Source organism: Electrophorus electricus, chromosome 10 (genome assembly GCF_041902795.1).
Source record: "Electrophorus electricus isolate QZ-2024a chromosome 10, ASM4190279v1, whole genome shotgun sequence".
Lineage (NCBI taxonomy): Eukaryota > Metazoa > Chordata > Actinopteri > Gymnotiformes > Gymnotidae > Electrophorus > Electrophorus electricus.
In genome coordinates, this window is record NC_137506.1 from 25706647 (window position 1) to 25722525 (window position 15879).

A 15879-nucleotide genomic window follows, 5' to 3' on the forward strand; every position below is an offset into this window, starting at 1 on the left:
CATGGACTTGAACTGAGGCCACTGCAAATATCATTTAACAAACACAGCTTAACATTTGCTACAGTTGGTAAATGGCTTGTTCTGTGGAAAAATGACATCAGTTAACACAAGAGGAAACAACAACCTAATTGAAAAGTCAATGCAGAAATATCAGGACAGATCTAAAGTTCTTTCAAGATAAAAAGGTGATATTGGCTCACTTACACAAATTTCAGATTGCGCCTCAACCCCCCCCCCCCCCCCCACCAAATAACGTATAATCAGCATGATAACATCAATAACAAACCATAAAAATACTGTTTACATTCATTTCTAGGGAAGCATTTTAAGGCACTGTCTACCAGATTCACAGCATTTAACAGCCAACATATACATTTCACTGTCTGTGACAAGCAATTAAAATGTACTAAATCCTAGTTATAAAGCACATCTCTAAGCTAGAAGAGCTCCATATGGGGAAAGGTACACCATCGTTCCAGATAGCCCTTTAATATGAGCCTAGGAGCAAAATGACTTTGCCATTGAAAGGACGGGAATAGAGTAGGGTGAGAGTGTGCCTCAGCTTCTTCAATTTTTTCAGTGCTAAAACTTCCATTACCTGACACAAAAAGCCCTAGCACAGCCTTAAGGGCTTGATATAAACTTCAGACTTCACTAACTGGGTGAGCTATAGAATATGATGCAAGTTGGGAAAGAGGATGAATGGGTACATACTTGAATAAATTACTGAGTAGATGAATGAAGAAAAAGATTAACCAATATTTAACCATTGAGTATTTCTATAGATTGAGTGTATTGATGAAATACATGGTAGGACCTTGGGCAAGTGAGTGGGGCAGAGTTGAAGAGTGAGTGGCAGAGTGAATGAATGAATAAGTGGGAAAGAGTGAGTGAATGAGTGAATGGAAAAAGTTGGTGAATGAGTGAATGTGAAAGAGTTGGGAGAGCGAGCGAATGAGTGAAGCTGTTGCGTGATTGAACGAACTGCATAAACATTACCTATAAAGGGATTTACTGCCTAAAACATGCAAGCCTTATATGACCTTCAACAGTACACCAGACTGAATATCCATTATGTGTGTCTTTTCAGGTAAAGGCTACCCTTACCTTTAGTCACAGGATGCATTCGTTTTTGCAAAAGGTTTCAGAGTCTTAAATGTCCTTTTAATGAGCCTGTTGCACAAAACTCTTGCACAAAGGAGTGAACCTAGGTGTCTGGGGAGAGCACTCACTCTTGTGCATCCAGCTGTTACTATGTATCTTTGCAACATACCTCCCATGTAAGAAAATCACCTGAAATTTGATGCAATGAGTTTTAAGAAATTTTAATTGTAAATACTATTGTAAGTACTGGATATTTAACTCACTAGATGACAAGTAAAATGCTTACCCAAAATACCTAAACCAACAAATATTATCCCTGTTCTACTCTCGGCCAGCAGAGGTCTCTATGACATAAAAAACAATTCATAAGCCGCTCAGCTGTCTGTATAACCCACAAGAATGTCTCTTATAAGGTATCTCATCATTGTGGCAAATATTATTATATCCACAGTATTGTACTCAGATGTGTTTGGCTTAAATATGAGCCAAATGATGAGACAGAAATAAATTTTTATGACATTAATTTAATTCTGACTATTATACAGCTTCTAGACATACATGCTACTACACACTGCTTGTCTAGTGCTTCTCATCACAATGACAGCAAAAAAAAACTTTGTTTGAGCTTTGCGTTCTTCATTTGTAGTCATGTCATTAGGATTTGACAGGTAGACAATTTACAGATCCATCTGTGGGCCTGCAGGAGGAGTCTGCCTGTTGTGGGAAGCATGGCCATTTAATGATTTCACCTATCACTTTTGTGACGTCTCTCTTTCTGAAACAAGGTTATATGTTCACTCGTGTATTGCATGCCTAGGAGAGTCAGAGAATGAATGTCTTTGTTCTGTGGTGAAAGTAGTGCAGCTGTGCACTACTTTTCACTACCTTTTGGAGGCAAAGAACTGATGGCAAGGTGATAAAAGTAACATTTTGTTTGTGGTTGGGAAGACAAAGACTCACAAGTGTTTGTGAATTTATTTATTTTTTAATCACTACAGTCTAAAGCAATAATGGTTTTAAATGGTTTCAACCACTTAAAAAATCCAAACTGACCAGATGTTTTAACATGAGCAAATAAATTTAAATACATTTCAAATAAAACAATGACTAATATTAATATTGGTTTCACCCTTCAAAAATGTGTCTAAAATGCTTTGCAGAAAGCCTGTCATAGATTATTTTGAGGAATGAGGTGTCTGGTGGATGAAAGTTTGCTCAACACAGTTGTTTTCTTGTTCAAACGTCTATCATGACTGGACTTCTAATTTCTGAGAATTACTTATATAACTTGTTGAGCATGATCTGAAAAATGGCTGTGGTTTTGTATTGTATGAATCAGCGAGAAACTAAAATCTTTGTTTTGTGAAATGACATGAGGCCAGATACTCACCACTGTAGTGGATGATCCTTTCAGTGGAGTCTCCCTCTCCAAAGCGAGTGATGGGTGTGAGGCGCACCTGGTAGGCCTCAGGTTTGACAAGTTCAGTCAGGTTGTAGGTAAGGAGCTCCCCTTTCTGGATGTCCCCCTCTATGGGGATCTCCTGCTCCCACCATCTCTGCTGCCCCACCTGAGACGAGAAAAAAGGTGTGTGTATATATATATTATAGTATTCGTTTAAGGATTATTAGGTTTATAAAATTGTTGTAGGTGTAGAACTGTGTCACCATTCCACCCAGTCAATTCTGATTCACAGGCCAACCTTAAACCAATAAATATGAATGTGGTCTACCGACAGTGACTGTGGACTTGGCTACAGACACAGTTGTTTAATCAGTGAAAGATAAACTAAAAGAACTGTGAGAAAGTTTCTTTTGTTTTATTTTTTTTTTACCTTCAGTCTTGTTTTTAGTATAAGAAATGCATGTTCACTAAGGTCTGGGTCAGGTGACTGACTTCATCAGTTAGCAACATTTACATTTCTGGCCCTAGAAAACTCTATAGCTGATTTAGCTATAGTATGATTCGGGACACTGAAGCATTTGTAAAGATCTGAGAAGTTAAGATGTTTCTGTACTTCCTAACCTATCCTGCAGTCATGTCACAAATGAAGGCAAATGAGTGAGGTGCATTGGCAGCCATACTGTATAACTGTATAACCAACTGCCATATGACTTTTTATCGAGTAAAATGGGAGGACCATTAACACAAAGGACTATAATTCCTGATATGAATGTACAGATCGTTGAACACAAAAAAGTGTCATTGTCCAAATACACACAAACAGCATTATATCACAGCCTTCATCTTCTGTCACAAACATTATAAAATCATTAAACATACTCTAGTCCCCTTGAAGTTAGTGAGATTGTTTGAATGTTTACATACAATCAGGAAGATAAAAGAAAACTAACAATTCTATATAATTTAAAACCAATTCTCTAATGTTAACGTTCTTTTATAGAAATTCACTGTAACATTCAACTTTTATTTCAAACCTAACCTAGTTAACAATTATTCACATTATGGTAATGATTATCCTTAAAACACCACCCCTTACCCATTAATCTCAGACTACAGTTGTATGGCTTGTTCAGTTTATAATGAACGTTGAGCAAACATCACATGCAGACTTTTAGACCTTTCATTCACATATAGACCAGAGGTGAATTTTACCAACAAAGAGTTCCAAGAAAGAAATACATGGGAGGTAGCAATTAGGCTATTAATAAAGACACAGAATGGGTGAAAATACACATTTGTGAGTGTACAGTAAGATGAGTGAAGCAGTAAATTGATTCTGACAGAGTATTTTAGCTTCCTGACCCCTCAATTAACTTTTTAAAAGTGTTAAACTTTTTAAATGAGTTACATTAGTTTAATATAGAGGGGATTCAATTCTCTCTTCCAAAGTGCAGCTTAAAAGGAACCATTGTAAGCCTAAATGGGTTTTGGTTGATTCCTCTTATAGCCATCATGGCAGATGAGAGGCCATATCTAATTAAAATCAAGCACCAACAATTTCGTTCTTGGTTCCTCCAAGGACACGGAACTGAATAAACAGTCAACTATAATCGCTCAGTAATCACAAGATGCAGGTTTGAATTCAACTGAATGTGTTTTTTCCATCTCCATGTTTGAGAAGGCTATACATATTGCACTGCATTTTTCATATCTGTGTCAATTAGAAACTTGAATAACATTGTGGGTCATTTCAAATTAATGTTTAAAATTCCAAATGTTTCTGATGGCACACACCAAAAACATTTTGATTAAAGAGCAGCAAAGCTGTTTTTATATTATAATAAGTAAGCATAAAAATGAAAAAGAATGAATGCAGTGGCTTTCTTACCACCACAAGCACAGCAATGTGATATAAACATGCATCGCATTAATTGCAAACATGCTCTTAGCTTGCAGTATTGGTGTGTGACAACTGCATGAGCTGTATACACACAATGCTAGGAGAACAGTGTTTGGAATACTGGCTGTTGATTCTGGCCACATAATTTTTTCCCAGAAGACTCTGCTGAGTGGCAGGTTTAACCCAAACAGATGCCCATGGCAATTGGACCAGCAACTGTGGGTCTCACTGGAGTCAAATAAAAGATGAACGTCTAAGTCTGTAAAGGGAGGGGCAGAAGGGGAGTGAGGCAGCAACAGCTCAGAGAACTTGCCAGCATTCCCATCAGGGCTTCAGTTGCGTCTGGTAACGAGATTTCCATCTCAAGATCCAATTACTCTTTATTGCTTCTGTGCAATTTCTAATTCCATGCCTGCAGATTTTACATAGAGCAAAGGCATTGGTGGAGGGGTATGTTAGACAAAAATGGAACTTTCTGACTGCACTCCATTGTTCAAAACTTGGTAAAAACACAGATAAAATGAAAGGATAAGAAGAAAACAAAAAACAGTGGGTAAATAGTACCAAAAATCTCAAAGGTTTTAACATTTTTATAAGCATTTGATCCTACTTAGAAAATGCTAACGTGAAAACTCAATTTTCTCCCATTATTCAACATGACAGAATTTCAATAAGCCAAGAAAATCACTGTTAACACTCCCCAGAAGAATTGTGGAGCACCTGAAGTCAACAATGTTTTATATCGACACAAAATTGTTTTAAATGGAGCACCCCTCAGTACCCTATTAGCATCCACTGTCATTAAAGGACTGAAAACTGCTTATTCTTTTAGTTCACAAACATACTGATTCTGTAGAGACAACACTCGTATCTTAACACATTCTTGAGCAAGCCACTCAAGTGCTGTGCCTGCGAGAACACAGCACATTTCTTGAACTGTACAAGTGAGTGGGATGAAAAGCTAGAAGAGAGGAAATATATAAGAAAGAAAAAAGATGTTTGAGAACTGACTGATTATGATCTATAATTAGATTAAAATCTTTGGTATGTGTAAAATGACATAACAAGATGATGGAATGGCACCTTCTAACTATCTATTTAAACAGGGAGAAAAGGTTCTATAAATAGTAAAGCTCTGTACATAAATACAATTTGTTTCCACTGTAGAATACAGAATGTCAAGATGGCAAATAAATATCCATACATCCTATGTATCATTACCACATCAATACTGTTTGTGTGTTGTAAATGTTTCACTTTATACCATACCATGACCGCACTGCATAGCTGAATGTTCTGCAAACATCTACTTGCGTCATACACTAAAGTAATTTTGGTGTGGACAGGACATGGATGACAGGCTGCCTACTTCAGTGCTTTTCCAGCAGGTGTTGATGGCCATCCCAATTAAATAAAAAATAACTGATCTCTAAGATATTATACTGGCTTGCCTTGTTTAGTACACTGTGTAATAAGGCTATTTTTCTGTGATACACGACTTCCATAAAGTATCTGGGTTGCAGTATCTAGTTAAATCGTCCTCCATTAATAAATGTTCTCTCGATAAATGATTCAATCATCTATATTTCAACTTTATTGAGCCACAGATATACATAGGTTCCTTACTTTGACAGTTACATCAGTACATGTAATGTAGTTGCTGTGGTTCATGTATTTTAAATAGCATTGTTACAGTTAAGCATGTAACAAAGTGAATAAATCAGCAAATGCTGCAAAGCAATGACTCTGGTTCTCATTCTAAAGTTACGCACAGTAACATTCCTGGATTAGGCTGCATGTGTGAATTGAATAGGGTTAATGGATTTTCTGAAATTAAAGCAAAGAACATGGACTGCATACCTGCAATCTAAACAATAAGATTAACAAACCAAAACAAATCAAAATACAAATTTGAGAATTTGAAAAGCTTGGATTTAATAACTACATGCTGCAGATCTATTGGTTTAAAACTATAATATCTGATACACAATGAATTAAATGTGTAGAGTTTGTGTCACAACATAATACACAGCACCACCTTCATTTATATCCATTATGTTAGAAGACAATGATTTCAACACCACATGTGGAGGAGTTGCCAAGAGATGCAGAGAAAAAGCTGAAGTTTCACTTCTTGAACAGGCTCACTGCCATAAGCATCCTGTAGGGTCACATTCATGATATGTGCATTATTATATTAGGTAATGTAATTTTCATCAACTCCTCATTATCTCACACTCCAATAATGAGTGCATTACAGTATTACTACACAGCAGCAGTTTCTCCACTGGTTTTCCCAGTTTGCCATAGCCACCTGCGCATAGCTTGAGATGCCAGTTGTCAGACATTTTTGATTATGACTCCATTTGAGCATAATTATTACACTCAAGTTGGTGAACTCAGCTCATTTTAAGTCTTTGGACATTTTGCTTAACATGAGTCTTGACATTTCCCTTCCTGTTCAAATGACCTTTATTCAACCACCAGCATCTAAGAAATGAATGTAGATTCTCTCCCTTTAATCTACAAGGCAGAGAAACGTGACCCTTAAAAATTTGGAGTTAATTACAAACATGGGATGCTTGCATGCCCTTTGATGTTCAGGTGACCCCGTATTTTGCTGTGGTTGCAGGCAAATAAGATGTCAGCTAAGACAAAATTAGATCCCAAGTCAATCAGGAGATAATTACATTTTCATTCCAATGTTTTCCTTTTATAATTCTTCCTTGAATGAACATACAGTATTTGGAAATGACCCTCCCTCCTTCCAAGCAAAAAAGTAAAATAAGTCCTGGGATCTGCTGGTTGTGCTAGACCTAACAGAATTTAATGTGAATGGCTTCACAAAGGTGACGTTGTGATTCCAGAAGAGAGGTAAAAGTTAAAAAGTTGTCAGTTGTCTCTCTTATCGACAAATTAACTAAACCCTTCCTCTACCCCAACAGACAGACACGCACAGACAAACACACAGACACATGCACATTTGTTCAGTCCTTTTGTATTCTGCAATGTAATATATATTGCCAGTTGGAGGTAAAATGCCTTGTTGCTATGGCAACCGGGCCCCACTTTTCATTCATGACATCGTTCAGCAAATCTTGCTGTATAAAGAGTGAGAAAGTGAGTGAGAGAAAGGGAAAGAGAGACACAGAGAGAAAGAGACAAAGGGCATATGATAGAACCAAAAAAAATGAAATGAGGGGTGTATTGCCCTGATATAAAATCGACTCTAAGTGTATAGAGACACAACAGGATTAAAATCCATGTTGGAGCAAGGAAATTATTTATTTGGCGTAATTAACAAACTCATTAGTATTTGATTTAAGATGCCTATGATTAAATGTGTTGGTTCACTATTCAGTACACACTAATTAAAGCAATAAAAACTGTTCTGAAAGAACTGCTAATAAATATTTGCTATCTGTTTTAATCAAGTTACTATATCTAACCAGAGTTTATAAATTAATGTTTCATTTGATGATCATGTCTAACAGACATGATCAGACTTAGTAACATATACAGTTGACCTTGTTGTAAAACTTAACAATGAATATCAAATTCCAGTGCTGTACTACTACAGTAAAAAAAAGAAATAAAGCATTAAGACATTATGAGATATAATGGCTGTACACTACACAAAGGCATTTTTAGTTCTTACATAACATGTTGAACTGCAGCACTTTTGAAAGGGGCACTGTGATAACTTTAACTATCATGTTTTATCCTATTAAAAACCTTTTTAACCTTTCCTTGCTGTAAAAAATGTTGTAAAGATGTTCATTTTTGTCAACATTTTAATATATCTATTGTCTTGACCATGATGACATTAAATGTATGTCAGAAACTAACCATATCCCTTTAAATAAATGTGAATAGTTTTGTTTGTGATTAGTACAATGCAGAATTTGTGCACACCAGTAGCCATAAATGCACCCATACCCAATATAATATACAGTTCATCCTAGGACCTTCTCTTCTGTGTGGTAAGATTTTACACAAGACTGATTTCATTTGAATGTTCAAAAAGGCACAGAGCCATGGATCTATTTGTAAGTAGGATATTATAACAATGATAGACCATATGCAGGCCTCGGGACAATGCAGCTCCAGATGTCTCATCTAGTGGGATGTAAATGGCATCTTTTGAGGCAATGGTTATGCACCAATGTTGTATGTCACTTTGAATTAGCCCAAAGGGCAATTCAATGACAACAGAATGGTAAAGCATTGCTGTGCATGTTTACGGTATCTTTACAAATAGTACAGCACAGTGGAAAGGGAAGAAGCTCTGCTCTATTAATGGTTACAGCATCAGTTCATGATGTTGTAACAGCTGCTGTGAGCCATCAGCACCTCATCCTAACAGACTCTTATTTTTGTTCATAATTACTGCTAAACTACAGAGATTTGTTATTACCATAAGAATATCATTATAGGAAATAAAGGTATGTCAGTGTGCTTATACGTAGTGTACATATGTACATGGTTGTATGCATGTATACTCCAAAATGTGCATAAGCTTGTGTTCAGCCTTGACTGTGTAGTTTCTATTTCATAGACATAAAGGGAAAAAGAAATGACACATATATGAGACCTTCGACATGTCTCAGTGGGCCGGTGGTTAAGTCATCAGAGAGGGGAAATTAGGAGGATAAACAGTATGGGGTAGGCAACCAGAGGAGAGCTTGGGAAGTTGTGGAGGACTGGGGGTGGAGTGATTAGATAAGCGTGCCCTGCTGAGTACTCTAGCCAAGCAGTGGTGTGGCATGGCTGCCTGAGGGCTGGGAGTGGGCGAACAGCTGTCCTGCCTCTGACTTTACCACCCAGGAGTGAGAGAGCAATCGAGAGAGTGATCAAGTGAGCGGTCTTGTTCTGAACACCTGTCCTCTACCCATTGTGCTTGGTGTAGTGTACACTCTGGAGCCCACTCCTCAGAAACCAGCTGTCTGCTGATTTTTTCATGTCCTTTTGACAGCTCCTCTGACATGTAATCCAGGATGAGTTAATTTAACACGCAAAAATAAAGGAAATTCACAACATGAATGCAAAAATGGATGTCTGTGGCTTATTGCATTTGGAATTGCTACACTGAAGCAAGAAAAGGGGATGTGTGTATGGATGGGTATGCCGCCGGGGCAGAAAACACTGACGTCTTGTTGCAACATGGAAACTGTAATCAATAGAGCTCTGCAGTTCCTCATGACGTTGCTGCAGTGTTCTGGCGATATGATTACATTGTTACAGTAAGACTGCAATTCAAAGGAGATGGAGTGCTTTGTCACTGGTATACCAACCCTGTCGGCCATTTTACTTGTTATGTGTATGATTGAAATGTAATTCTGAATTAACAAAATTGAACCTTACTAAAAGTACTTTCATCCATTCACACACAATTGAAATGAGCTCATTTGAAAACCAACTGCTTCTTCTAATTGGATTTCAGACATGTGCAGAAAACAATAATGAAAGCTTTGAAAATGAAAAACAATGTGGATATTTTCCATACTGATAGCCTCATGCACTGCATGTAATGATGACATTCACTTTTTACTATATCTGGAGCCAAAGTCGTTGTTTTGCCTACACAATCGATCAGGTATTCCAAGGATTTGAAAATCCAACATCTTTGTGTGCAAATACATTTTGAGTCAAAACAATTAGAGGTTTGGTTTGAATCTGCTGCCTTAGGAGGAAAGTTCTCTTCTCAATTCTCCTTTACCATCAGAGTCTGAAAGTCAAAAATAAACTAATATAATTAAAGAGATTTAATCTACATGAGTGAAACTTTAAAAACCCTCTTAATTAGAGATTAATTAGTTATTGTATATCTATAGTATAATAAATATGTAAAAAGTATAATATTAAACATAGCAAAATATAAATGTATATAAGTATTTATAAATATATCTTACTGACTTTGCCCAGCACACCTGCAGTTGAAATGCATAAATTACTTAAGATTGAATGAGTTTTACTGTACCTTTTAGTTAGTGTCAGTCAAACTGGGCAGCTAATCCCCAACTAAGAAGCTGGAGCTAATATATTAGGAAAAATTAGGGGGGCATTGATGAGGTGGACTCTTAAGAAGCTCAAGTGCTGTGCTCATTCTTTTCCTGCCATGTGGAACCAGCTAGGCAGGGAGACAGAGTTTGGTTTCAGTTTCAACATATAAGCCTGCCCTTGAATCACTCTGAAAGATAAATAGGAAGCAATGGGTAATTGAATAAAAAAGCTAGCAAATCACAAGCATTAAAGCACTATTGTATATAGGGGAAGGAAACCCTGCATGAAAAACATCACAAAGTTTAATTTCAGGAATTGAACTATTACTCTATAGCAGAAGGCAAGGTAAGGCAATTTTACGGCAATTTTTACATGTATTGGCAATTCAAAGAACTTCAAAGTGAAGGGCAAATAAAATTAATGATGATGATGATGCAGCTCGTGCTGCTGCTAATAATAATAAGAAGAAGTAGAAGAAAAAGAAACAACAATAATAATAACCTTTATTTTTATAGCACGTTTCATACAAAGAAACAGGCCAAAGTGCTTTTATGAGGCAAAGTAAGTTGGCACATCAAAATAATCTAAAAAAAAGCATATTAAAAAACAATAGGGAATATTAGCAATAAAATTCCTATATTATAAAATGTCCATAAACATAATTAGGCAATAATAGTACAAGCAATATAAAAAAAACAATTAATTTAAACATATGGGAAATAAATATATTTAAAAGATCAAAGTATTTACAAGACCCATTTAAATGTAATTTGTCAAACACAGTGAAAGAGGCTCTAATGTCTTACTGCAGTATGTTAACCCCAAGTATGTATGTTAACCCCAAAATGGTTTTGGACTTCATTGGCATGTCAAATGGAGAAGTTAAAACAGATAATATTTAGGAAAGTAGGGACCGGCCACAATGCAAGGTACAAATACACAAACGTCACCTAAACTTTATATAATCAGATATGTTAAGCTTTCGATAGTAGGTGTAAACTAGCCATTAATGACACTTCCTCATTAGCTAATTTATTTAGTGAAGCACAATCTGAATTCACTGTATATACCAAAACAGCTGCAAAAGACCCCTTGAATAATTTATAGTCTTATAAACTCAACTCTTCATTGCATGCAGACTGTATGATAAATGCAATAAAGTGCTTCCATTCATCACTACATACAGAAAAACACAAAAGTGTTTTAACAGGTGTTAAAACCTGTTAAAAAAAATCTGATTCTTACAGGGAATGTACAATCTACATGCAACAATCACTGCATGTCTCACATGTAATCAATACACACAAAACACTAAGCTGCTAATATTTGGTACGTTAACTACAGGAGAAATAATGGGCTAAACATCATTTGTATCACTTAATAATTAGTTACTACTACTACACAAACTACCATTATAAAAAAAAACTTAAAAAGTTCAAATACAAAAATGAGTCATTTTCCTGTTAGCTATCATTTTGGATATGTGATTAATATGAAGTGAAATGAGGATTCTGAATCAGAGCATTACCATTGGTGGCTTACAGTAGTCTGTGCAACACATCTCACACTTGAGCAGCCTCAACAAAACTTTCTGATATGCCAGAGAATATTGGGAACAGCCAGCACTCAAGTGCTTTCATCCACCCACACTACATGACTGCTGGCATGAGTAAAATCTAAGGTTTCATTAATGTATGGAGACTAGGATAGGATAAATCCCCACCAAACATGGCAGAGCGGAGTACTGGAATGTTCTGTCAGGTGTGTGGCCGACAGGTGACCAGCCAAGACAAATGATGGGTGAGCATAGGGAGAAACTGAATGCTTAACAGAGGGAACTGAGCAAGAATGGAGACAATCTAATGGACTGAAATGCAGGGATCCACTTGGCACAGACTGCAGTTCATTTACACTGATGGCACAGGAGTCAAAGTAAAACAGAGGAATCAACTATTAGGCATTCCAAACATGTAACACTCTTAACACACATAAACATGCAATCTTCACAGCTAACCTATGCTCAGCAGACTATTTATAAATCTTATGTAACCTTATCTTATTAAAGCAGTTCTATTCCCTGGATACAGCTTAACATTAGCTGTCTGCCCCTATTCTTATTCTGGACTCTGACTCTCTCTCTCTCTGTTCATCTCCCTCTCTCATTCAAAACTCTTTCTGTCTATGTCTGTCTGTCTGTCTGTCTGTCTGTCTGTCTGTCTGTCTGTCTCTCTCTCTCTCTCTCTCTCTCTCTTTGTCAGGTGTCCTCTTTACCATGAAGGATAAAGTCCTGTGCAGTGCAACTGAACCCACAGCTCTTTAGAGTTAACATTAAGCATTGCACAGCTGTTAGAAGAGGGTCAGGAAAGTTAGTGACAATGTTCTGAATTTTATTAGTTGGCTGTTCTGTTTACCACTAGAAAGTAACAGAATATGGACATATGATTAGGTATATAAGAAGTGCATCATATGCAATGATTTGCATATGCATATGACTTAATAGTGAAGTCAAAAGCAGTATAAGAGCATCTTTCTTTAGAGAACTAATATCAAGTCACATCTAGTGATTCAGTGCATCACCTCATTGCCATCAAGTCCTTTCATGTTATTTGAATGAGTAATCCATCCAGTGGATTCCACTCCAGTATATGCAAACATGCAATATTATTTTAAAAATACTTTGAGTGCTAAGATGTGCTCCATTCTAGAATAAACATCACCAATCTTTAAAGGATACTACACAGAGACTGAGAGAGAATTCCCTAATGAAGTTGTGCACTCCATGCCGACTTTGAGCACCAGTGGGCATTGGCCACTAGCAATGACGAATCTGACAAGGAATAAATCACTCTGCATGATGTCATTAGAAACCGCCACACACTCCGCTCCAGCTGAGCTGTGAAAGTGCGAAGGAGACGATGAATGAGAGTGGTGACAGAGTGCCGTGAAAGTAACTTGTAACCAAAAGCCACACATGCAGGCAGAAAACACTACAGCACATAGGAGGATGCAGACGCTCGTATGCAAATATTAGCTCTACTGAAAAAACATGATCTCTCTACTGCAGACGTGAACAAAGTAAACAGTTTCTGACTCAAACCTGTTGCGAGAGGTGTAGTGATGTTTTCGCCATAATTTCTAAATTTTATTCCGTACCTTGAAAACTTGTGGAGATATTAAGACTGAAAAACCCTGGGTGAAAAGTCTGAAAAACTAATCTCAGAATCTGAACTAATCAGTGTTAAAATAATTTAATTTATATAATAAATATTAATATAAATTTGTATAGTAATCTAATTAAAATGTATATAATTATCTAATTAAAGCAATATAAAAACACAATCTGCAATATACCAAAATCAAATTAAAGAATTTTATAAATCATATTATTTGACTTTATTCGACTACCTATCAAGCCATATGTCTACTGGATGCAAAAACCTAATTCTATCTAGTCTACTTTTAAACACAAGCTTCAAATCATCAACAAAGTATGAGAGGACACACAAAGGAGAGAACGGTTGTTTTAAATTTGTCGCTGCATGTTTGAATAGATAGTGGTGTATTTGTGAATAGCTGAGAGCAAGAGAGAGGTGAAAATGAGGAGGGTGTGAAATGCTTATGGCTTAACCAACCATGTGTCCTGCTGTTAAATATTTTCATTAAAAAGTCAGGGTTAAGACAGACTGAGTAAAATGAATTGATACAGAAATGTAGCTTGCTCTCCTGCTAAAAATAATGACATGTTATTTCCTGACTGATTAGGAATCAGTCAGGAACAGTTTAGGAATCTGTTAAATAAGTGATCTTTAAAGTTTACAAAGGAACTTCCTTGCTACTTCAGGAAGTTTATACATGGTCACAGGAATCCAGCTACTTTCTCTTAGTATCAGTTCACTCTTAGCCTATCTTTCTTCTCATGGATACTACATGTGTGGGCATGTGCGGGCTAAGAAAATGTTAGACCACAGAAATTGATTTTGTTTTAAATTCTAGTTTTTAGTCTTGCCAATGCAATCTTTGTCATTATAAGTTATACCAAAAGCAGCCTTCCTTAATAAGGTTTCAAATTCTTATGGCTAACATAACTTACAAAAACATTATTTTTGATGTTCAGAAAAATACATTTCCACACATGATTACAGGACTATATACATGAAACTCTTTGTGTTGTGTAATTTTAAGTGTTTTCAGAGAACATTTTTGTTTGAATGTGCATTTGGAGTGTCCATATTTGCAATGAATTTCAGAAGGTGCTAAAACACCACAAGTTTGCTCCTCTGAATGTGTCAAGTATTAACAAGGGGCTACTGCTTTTGAAAGAATTAGACTACATAAGGTTTGTTTATACAATACATTTTATGCAGCTTTACAATGCCATAGTTAGTCCTTCCTGTCAAAATAAATAAAGGGTATTAAGTAGAGTGCTCAAGCCATTACATTACAAAGGACAAACTAACTGGTGATGTGGGTTGTTATTGCTTTGTTTTTTGTTTTTTTTGTTTGTTTGTTTTTTTTGTTTTTTTTTGTAAAGTCTGACATATATCATTAGAAATATGTTCAGCAGAGAACCAGGTGAATGGGAAAATGTACCATTTGCTATGATTTCCAGACATTACCATGGTCCTTGCATTATGGCACATCATGTAGGTAAAGATAAAACTTTGATCAGGCACCTGTCAGACTGAACCAAAACATGTGTGTAAACATGTAATTATAACAATAATAGAAAAAGACAAAGCACAGACTAACCTGTTTTATCCCAAGCCGATAGGCCATGATGCGGTCCACTGCACTGGGATTCATCTGTGTCCACTGTAGTTTGAAGCCGTAGACACTAGGCTTGCTCTGCCACAGGGCACTATATGTGTCATAATAGAACTCTGGGGCAAAGGCCTTACCTGAAACAAACACAGCATCGTATCAGTCCTATGAAATCATGGCATCTAACCTAACTACTGTATTTTGTTACCACGTATACTGTGTTTTTGTACCATGGCCACCAAGAGAGGCATGTTTGTGTTGTCTTATAGCCAACATAGGCACTATTTTTGTTTAGGTACTTGAGTGTAGCTCTTATAAGCATGAAGCAGGACTCTCTGCTAATGAAATCCATTCATGAATTGTTACATCAACGAACTCGTAAGCATGTATAGTGATTCATTCCACTGGAGCACTGGATAGATAAAGGCAAAGTGGAATGGAAAAATTTCAGATGAAAATTACATTCAAGATTTGCAAACCTTTTCAATTATTTTGCTGTTACTCATACAATGCATCTCTACTCTCACATGGCAGATCCAGAGGTCATTATTTAATGAATACATTGAATGACTTGCTGGTCTGCTTCTTGGACAGGGGGCTGGGGCCAGATTACACAACTGCAGAATGGGGAGGAGGGAGGTGAGAAAGTGAGAGAGACAGAGAGAGAGAGAGAGAGAGAGAGAGAGAGTAAAGAACCCATGAGATGTTC

The 15879-nt window shown here is 36.6% G+C and overlaps 1 protein-coding gene across 1 annotated transcript in view; it reads right to left on the minus strand.

Annotated features, from left to right (window-relative positions):
* The window catches only part of mdga2a (MAM domain containing glycosylphosphatidylinositol anchor 2a), a 132204-nt gene that overhangs the window by 15456 nt on the left and 100869 nt on the right, over positions 1 to 15879 (minus strand). Inside the window, exons 10-11 of the mRNA XM_027000393.3 lie at positions 15159 to 15307; positions 2495 to 2672 (exon numbers count right to left, since the gene is read on the minus strand). Coding sequence (XP_026856194.2) covers positions 2495 to 2672; positions 15159 to 15307 — 327 coding nt within the window. The remainder of the gene's footprint in view (positions 1 to 2494; positions 2673 to 15158; positions 15308 to 15879) is intronic.